General features: G+C 47.2%; 1 protein-coding gene across 2 annotated transcripts in view; it reads left to right on the top strand.

Annotated features, from left to right (window-relative positions):
* Nucleotides 1–4,500: 4,500 nt before the first annotated feature.
* The window catches only part of ZNF512B (zinc finger protein 512B), a 72,362-nt gene continuing 67,678 nt past the window's right edge, over nt 4,501–9,184 (top strand). The window contains exons 1-2 of one of the 2 annotated variants that reach the window (XM_063959194.1): nt 4,501–4,683; nt 7,214–7,315. In XM_063959194.1, coding sequence (XP_063815264.1) covers nt 4,653–4,683; nt 7,214–7,315 — 133 coding nt within the window. In that variant the 5' untranslated portion in view covers nt 4,501–4,652. Of the gene's footprint in view, nt 4,684–7,193; nt 7,316–9,184 lie in introns of both variants that reach the window. The other variant, XM_063959195.1, reaches the window with a different exon arrangement.

Below are 9,184 nucleotides of genomic sequence, written 5' to 3'. Positions count from 1 at the left end.
AGTTCTTACTCCTCTCTTTCTTACAATCCTCAGTACGTTGGGTATGAGAGGAAGAGGAGGGAACACATAAACCGACTGGTACACCCACGGTGTCACTAGTGCGTCCACAGCTATCGCCTGAGGGTCTCTTGACCTGGCGCAATATTTTTTTAGCTTTTTGTTGAGGCGGACGCCATCATGTCTACCTGTGGCCGTTCCCAACGATTTACAATCAGCGTGAAGACTTCTGGATGAAGTCCCCACTCTCCCGGGTGGAGGTCGTGCCTGCTGAGGAAGTCTGCTTCCCAGTTGTCCACTCCCGGAATGAACACTGCTGACAGTGCTAGCACGTGATTCTCCGCCCATCGAAGAATCCTTGTGGCTTCTGCCATCGCCATCCTGCTTCTTGTGCCGCCCTGTCGGTTTACATGGGCGACCGCCGTGATGTTGTCTGACTGAATCAGCACCGGTTGATTTTGAAGCAGGGGTTCTGCTTGACTCAGGGCGTTGTAAATGGCCCTTAGTTCCAGAATATTTATGTGAAGGGAAGTCTCCTGACTTGACCACTGTCCTTGGAAGTTCCTTCCCTGAGTGACTGCTCCCCAACCTCGGAGGCTTGCATCCGTGGTCACCAGGACCCAGTCCTGTATGCCGAATCTGCAGCCCTCGAGAAGATGAGCACTCTGCAGCCACCACAGCAGAGACACCCTGGCCCTCGGGGACAGGGTGATCAGCCGATGCATCTGAAGATGCGATCCGGACCACTTGTCTAACAGATCCCACTGAAAGATCCTTGCATGGAACCTGCCGAAGGGAATTGCTTCGTAAGAAGCTACCATCTTTCCCAGGACTCGCGTGCAGTGATGCACCGACACCTGTTTTGGTTTCAGGAGGTCCCTGACCAGAGATGACAATTCCTGGGCCTTCTCCACCGGGAGAAACACCTTCTTCTGTTCTGTGTCCAGAATCATGCCCAAGAACAGCAGACGCGTCGCAGGAATCAGCTGCGACTTTGGGATATTCAGAATCCAGCCGTGCTGTTGCAGCACTTCCCGAGATAGTGCTACGTTGACTAACAACTGCTCCTTGGACCTCGCCTTTATAAGGAGATCGTCCAAGTACGGGATAATTATAACTCCCTTCTTCCGAAGGAGTATCATCATTTCGGCCATTACCTTGGTAAATACCCTCGGTGCCGTGGACAGACCAAACGGCAACGTCTGGAATTGGTAATGACAGTCCTGTACCACAAACCTGAGGTACTCCTGGTGAGGTGGGTAAATGGGGACATGCAGATAAGCGTCCTTGATGTCCAGCGACACCATAAAATCCCCCTCTTCCAGGCTTGCAATAACCGCCCTGAGCGATTCCATTTTGAACTTGAACTTCCTTACATAAGTGTTCAAGGATTTTAAATTTAGAATGGGTCTCACCGAACCGTCTGGTTTCGGTACCACAAACATTGTGGAATAGTAACCCCGTCCCTGTTGAAGGAGGGGAACCTTGATTATCACCTGCTGAAGGTACAGCTTGTGAATAGCCGCCAGCACTACCTCCCTTTCCCTGGGAGCCGCTGGCAAGGCTGATTTAAGGTAACGGCGAGGGGGAGTCGCCTCGAACTCCAGCATGTATCCCTGAGATACCACTTGTAGAACCCAGAGATCCACCTGTGAGCGAACGCACTGGTCGCTGAAGTTCCGGAGACGCGCCCCCACCGCACCTGGCTCCACCTGTGGAGCCCCAGCGTCATGCGGTGGACTTAGTGGAAGCAGGGGAGGATTTTTGTTCCTGGGAACTGGCTGTCTGGTGCAGCTTTTTTCCTCTACCCCTACCTCTGGGCAGAAAGGACGCGCCTCTGACCCGCTTGCCTTTCTGAGGCCGAAAGGACTGTACTTGATAATACGGTGCTTTCTTAGGCTGTGAGGGAACCTGAGGTAAAAAAGTCGACTTCACAGCTGTTGCTGTGGATACGAGGTCCGAGAGACCGTCCCCAAACAATTCCTCACCCTTATAAGGCAAAACCTCCATGTGCCTTTTAGAATCAGCATCACCTGTCCACTGCCGAGTCCATAATACTCTCCTGGCAGAAATGGACATTGCATTAATTCTAGATGCCAGCCGGCAAATATCCCTCTGTGCATCCCTCATATACAAGACGACGTCCTTTATATGCTCTGTGGTTAGCAAAATAGCATCCCTGTCGAGGGTATCAATGTTGTCTGACAGGTTATCAGACCATGCTGCTGCAGCACTACACATCCATGCTGAAGCAATAGCAGGTCTCAGTATAGTACCTGAGTGTGTATATACAGACTTCAGGATAGCTTCCTGCTTTCTATCTGCAGGCTCCTTTAGGGCGGCCGTATCCTGAGACGGCAGTGCCACCCTTTTAGATAATCGTGTGAGCGCCTTGTCCACCCTAGGGGATGTCTCCCAGCGTAACCTATCCGTTGGCGGGAAAGGGTACGCCATCAGTAACCTCTTAGAAATCACTAGTTTCTTATCAGGGGAACACCACGCTTCTTCACACAATTCATTTAATTCATCAGATGGGGGAAAAGTCACTGGCTGCTTTTTCTCCCCAAACATAATACCCTTTTTAGTGGTAACCGAGTTAATGTCCGAAATGTGCAACACATTTTTCATTGCCGTAATCATGCATCGGATGGCCCTTGTGGACTGTACATTTGTCTCATCCTCGTCTACACTGGAGTCAGACTCCGTGTCGACATCTGTGTCTGCCATCTGAGCTAGCGGGCGTTTTTGAGCCCCTGATGGCCTCTGAGACGCCTGGGCAGGCGCGGGCTGAGATGCCGGCTGTCCCAAGGCTGTTACGTCATCGAACCTTTTATGTAAAGAGTTGACACTGTCGGTTAATACCTTCCACATATCCATCCACTCCGATGTCGGCCCCGTAGGGGGCGACATCACACTTATCGGCTCCTGCTCCGCCTCCACGTAGCCCTCCTCATCAAACATGTCGACATAGCCGTACCGACACACCGCACACACACAGGGAATGCTCTGATTGAGGACAGGACCCCACAAAGTCCTTTGGGGAGACAGAGAGAGAGTATGCCAGCACACACCACAGCGCTATATAACACAGGGATTTTTACTATACTGAGTGATTTTTCCCAATAGCTGCTTATTAACACAAATTGCGCCTAAATTTATGTGCCCCCCCCCCTCTCTTTTTTACCCTTGTTGTACTGGATACTGCAGGGGAGAGCCTGGGGAGCGTCCTTCCAGCGGAGCTGTGAAGAGAAAATGGCGCTGGCTGTGCTGAGGAAGATAGCCCCACCCCCTCAGCGGCGGGCTTCTCCTGCTTTTTATAATGTTAATGGCGGGGGTTTTTGCACATATACAGTATTATACACTGTATTATGTGCTGTTTGTGCCAAAAAGGTAAACTAATTGCTGCCCAGGGCGCCCCCCCCCTCCCCCCCCCCCCCCAGCGCCCTGCACCCAACAGTGACCGGATTGTGTGGTGTGCTGTGGGAGCAATGGCGCACAGCTGCAGTGCTGTGCGCTACCTTAATGAAGACAGGAGTCTTCAGCCGCCGTTTTTCATCTTTATCTTCCGTCTTCTGGCTCTGCAAGGGGGACAGCGGCGCGGCTCTGGACGATCCCTCTGGAGCTAATGGTGTCCAGTAGCCTTAGAAGCACAAGCTAGCTGCAAGCAGGTAGGTTTGCTTCTCTCCCCTCAGTCCCTCATAGCAGTGAGTCTGTTGTGAAAATCAAAAACCTAACACTTTCTTTTCTAGTGATCTCAGGAGAGCCCACTAGGTGCATCCAGCTCTGGCCGGGCACAGATTCTAACTGAGGTCTGGAGGAGGGGCATAGAGGGAGGAGCCAGTGCACACCAGATATAGTACCTAATCTTTCTTTTAAGAATGCCCAGTTTCCTGCGGAGCCCGTCTATTCCCCATGGTCCTTACGGAGTTCCCAGCATCCACTAGGACGTCAGAGAAAACAGCATGCCGCCTAAACATACACAAACATAGCATAAATACACACACAGTAGCATACATACACACACACACACACACACACACACACACACACACACACACACACACACACACGCAGTTGGATTCGGTAAGATATACCAATGGATTGGATGCCGGCAGTATTAATACCGACAGCGGTATCCCAACCATCACACTCCCAACAGATATATACATACCAGTGTCCCCCACCCCCTCCTACACTATAACATGCCTGGGGGTCCCCGTTAAATATTGTATTGCGCATAGTTTTTACTGATTTTTTTGTGAGGAAGCATTTCCCTATTTGACAACGGCTGCTGTGAAACGTCTAGGGAGACAACTTTACTCCTGGGGTGCTGGACAGCAGGTATTTGTGTGTGTGCTGAGAGGGGAAGAAGGCAGATACTTTGCTTAGGGTGCTGAGAAACCTTGCACCGGCACTGGCTCGCTGGGTGCAGGTATAGTATAGCTGGGATGAGGGAGCTGAGCAGCGCACTGATAGGAGGATGGCAGGCTGAAACTGCACCACGTGACGCGCCTATAGGATGACGGCAGGATGGCACCGGTAAATATAGTCTAGATATAGAAGAAGACGAATCTCTCTCCACCCCCGGTTGTATCCCGGTCACCCCGCTCAGTACCGCGAGAGTTTGTGCTCCGGGGGCGGAGTGAGCTCAGCGCATGACCGACAGCGAGTGGCGGGGCCCGGCAGGTAAGAGACAGATTTACCGGAGAACCTCATCCGACCTGGATCCCTGCAACCCTGAACCAATAAGCGCCGGGTAATCAGAGACTGGGTCCCTCATGCTCAGCCTAAGCATCCTCCAGCCCACTGAGGCCACCTGTTATTGCACCCGCAGATGACACTCATTTTATCGCTACTTACCCCGTCTGTCTGTCTTGTCTATCGTCTCTATGTACTCTGAGTATCTGTAGCTGAGCAGCAGCAGCTGTCACCCCTTGCCAGCCATACTCTGCTAGTGTCTACACACAGTGCACTCACTCAGTCCCTGCCAGCACTTATCTTCTACTCACACTCCTGTCATTCTCTAATTTATCATTTTACTAAATAAATGATTACACTCACCATTCCCTCCACGTTTCCACTCTACTCCTAAACAGGCAGTACAGACCCTTACCTCACATCACTCCCTAACCTCCCATATTCCTTACAGCCGGCTTTCTGCCTCTCTCATGGTCCAACACCCATCTCACTTTCATCTCACATAATTACTGTCCTCCTGTCCCTGCTCCTTTCTTCAGTCAATACTTGAAAAAGAATGACCAGCACAGTCTATTGTATTATCTCAGTTACCACACTCGGAGATTCTTATATCCACCCTTTACGCAGTACCTGGCCAGCGCTCACACTCAGTGGGGCAGATGTATTAACCTGGAGAAGGCATAAGGAAGTGATAAATCAGTGATATGTGCAAGGTGATAAAGGCACCAGCCAATCAGCTCCAATATGTAAATTAACAGTTAGGATCTGATTGGCTGGTGCCTTTATCACCTTACACATATCACTGGTTTATCACTTCCTAATGCCTTCTCCAGGTTAATACATCTGCCCCAGTGTCTCATGTGTAAAAAATGTGTAAAAATTCTTCAGTCAATATGTGATCAGCGCTTGCCTTCCCCTCCTGCCATTAATTAGCCTCTAATAAATATCTTCCCCTCAATTACTACCTAATATTTTAAAATATATTGTACATTTCGCTACATGACAACATCTTCTAAGTATTTTCATTTAATACCTGATTAGTACAGTACTCACCTTTACAGTCACCTCACTATCACATTAAATAACAGCATACATTGCTTCCCTTCATTCACTACCAGACTGACACTCACTCCTGCCTACCAGTCACTGTCCTCATTCCTGTCACTGCCTTGGTTTTTTAATTATCTATCTTTTACTCAATATCCGACAATCTCTCATTCACATTGACATAATGCCTTCTGTAAAAACTTCCCATCATTCAACAACTCCTTACTTCATAATCAAGTTATCCCTGTTCCCCCCATCCCTCCAGTTTTTATCACACACCAGAACTTCCTCTGAATTCTGTAGTCTGCATTCTTGAGATTAATGCATCATTCAACTTATACCCCTTTCACACCGCAGCTTGTACCCGGTATTTTGCCGTTTTAACTGGCTTCCTAAACGGGTCAAGCTGCGATGTGAAAGGGTCACCTTCAATTTACCGTTTTCAAAATACCTGTATTTTGAAACGGTAAAAAAGAAGGGTCCTACCCGTTTCAGTCCCATTTCACTGTGCAGTGTGAAAGGGTCTGAAACGGTATTTGCAAGCCCCAGCAGGTCATAGGCTGTCTCCATGTGTGATGTCAGCAGCTACAACCAGGAAACAGCTTGGAAAACACAGGAGACATGTGAGAGTGGCTTTATAAACGTTTAGACTGCAAAGCCATTATAAAATGTCTAATTGGAGTGATGAAGAGGTGAGGGAGCTGCTTTAGGATCAGAGGGGATGAGGAAATCTGCTGCCAAATTACTGGGACAGTCAAGGATACCCTCATATATAAAAACATAGCAAAAATGCTTCAAGCTGCTGGGTTCCATCGTACGACTATCCAAATTATTAATAATGAATTAATTAATAATTATTATTAATAATGTGTGGGCCAGAAAAGTCCATTTATAATGACAACCACTGTTTTCTATGGGTGAAACGGGTTCAGTGTGAAAGGTACCAAAACAGTAATGAAATGGTAATTTACTGGTTACAACATGAGATGTGAAAGGGGTTTAACTGCTCAGACCCGTTTTAAGAACCGTTTCAAATACCATTTCAAAAGCAGGTTTTGCGATGTGAAAGCAGCATAAATGACCTGCCGTCCTCTAGAAACATCCACGTGCTTCACTTTCTACACAGTGGGGGTAATTCTGAGTTGATCGCAGCAGGAACTTTGTTAGCAGTTGGGCAAAACCATGTGCACTGCAGGGGAGGCAGATATAACATGTGCAGAGAGAGTTAGATTTGGGAGGGATATTTTGTTTCTGTGCAGGGTAAATACTGGCTGCTTTATCTCTACACTGCAATTTAGATTGCAGAGTGAACACACCACACCCAAATCTAACTCTCTCTGCACATGTTACTTCTGCCTCCCCTGCAGTGCACATGGTTTTGCCCAACTGCTAACAAAATTCCTGCTGCGATCAACTCAGAATTACCCGCAGTATTTTCTTTCTAACTCCAGTTTCTGTCTTGGCCATTCAGTAGTCATGGCTGACTCTCTTGCCACTGGATCTAGAAGACAATTTCCCAGGACCAGTAAATCTAGATCTTCCACACAGCTGCAGTTCCTTGCCTCTGACTCAGGTAAAGGGCCATCTCTTTATTCTTCCTTGTTGATTGAGATAGTTGTATTATTGAAGATATGATCCTCGGCTTGTCCTGAAGAAGTATAGCAACATCTAATAATTTGCTTTATTGCCCAATGCTGACAATGGGCAGGGCCATCTTAACATATAGGCACATTGGGCAGATGCCCAGGGCCTCACGATTCTGGGGTCCTTTGAGCAGAGTTGGGCTGGGCCAGAGGGCATCTGCCTCCCTGTGTCTCTGGAGCTCCATGGGAGGCAGGTAGAGAATGATGTTTGGCCACTCTAATTGGGTGTAATTCACAATCATAGCAGCATTTGCCAGCCTGCAGCCAGACAGTGAATGTGTCAGCTTGCTGATTGTTGGATTGCTGGTGCTATCCAGCAATCAGAGTGCTGACAGCTATTCACTATGGAAGCATGTGGAGAAACGGGGTAGGTGGGTAGGGGCCCCAGTGCATTGCTTTGCCCAGAGCCTTCAATGCTGTTAAGATGGTCTTAACACTGGGCAGGGGTTTAATAGTATGAAGTGCAAATTTTTCAGGAAGCTATTTAATCAACTGAACCAATTTTAAGCCTAGGAGCTTTATGTAGACTTCTAGATTGGTTCAGCCAACAAACATGAGTGCCTCCACACTATGCAGGTGATGTTTACTCTTTATACTGCCACTAGTTACCAGCCTGTCAAAATGACGGAACAACATAACAATAATGTCAACACCCGATCGGAGCAACACTTGAATTGCTACTTTGGCTGCCATCTAGTGGCCGCTGTTGCACAAAACACTTGAGTTCCCCCTATAGAGGCGAGGAGCAGCTTATCCTTTTATTATATAGGGTTTTTATTGACTGCAGATCTTACACATAGAAGGACAAGATGTTTTATTTTTTTCATTTTGAAACTTTTTTTTTTTACTTTTCAATTTAAGATTTCCCAGCAATGAGTGTGGGCACAGCAGTTCTGGTGCCACAGGCAAATCTGGGATCCCTCTGGTACACTTTCAAAGTGTTGTGACGTGATTGCCAAGGGCACATCTTTTACCCAGGTTGTCCTGGATGCGATCATGTTTTGAAAATGCACCCAAGAGATCCCTGCCTAGCTGACGGCTTCTCGAAAATGGAGTTGAACTGAGGGCCGAGTTACTGTGGGAGGAAGAGACTGCAATCTTAAGATACAGTAATTAATTATAAAGAGACCTTTTCGATAAGGGATTTACTGTATACATGGAATGGAACAGTGATATTTTCTATGTAGCGTGAATAATATAAGTTTTATCAGCTTGCCTGCTAAATCAATAGAAAAAAAATCCATAGAGGGGATAGAATGAAGACCACAGAATAGTGTAAGGGTCACATCTGGGTTGCTGTTTCACGGATAATACATTAAAATAACATGTAGGAACAAGTTTATTCACCAAAAAGTTCCTTATTACTTAAACCTATATATGACTACATAGGACCGGTACAACTAGATATTTCCTACAAGTCATAATTAGTAGTGATTTAAGAAGGATTTTGTTTTATTTTAAGCTTGTTCAGAACAGGCATTTGCAGATACTTTAGTGGTATTTCCTCTATCTTAAAGATTGTGATTACTCACGGGGGGAGAAAGAGGCAGGTTCTAGGCTGAGATGTATGATAATCAGCAAGGGATTTCATGAGTTTGGCTTCAAAGCTGTGAGCTGGTGCTGAGGAGAGATCATGATCGTAGATGGATGGGAATTTGGGAGTACTGTTTGTGGTGAATTGAATTGGTAAGGGAATTGATGTTCAGTGAAATGGGGTTTCTTTTTGCTCATTGGCTGATGCACTAAACCTGTGCCTGGAGTATTGGAATACATTATTCAGTGATTTATACATATACAGT

Source organism: Pseudophryne corroboree, chromosome 3 (assembly GCF_028390025.1).
Source record: "Pseudophryne corroboree isolate aPseCor3 chromosome 3, aPseCor3.hap2, whole genome shotgun sequence".
Taxonomy (NCBI): Eukaryota; Metazoa; Chordata; class Amphibia; order Anura; family Myobatrachidae; genus Pseudophryne; species Pseudophryne corroboree.
Note: the sequence above shows the minus strand (reverse complement) of the source record. Positions and strands in the feature narration are given on the sequence as shown.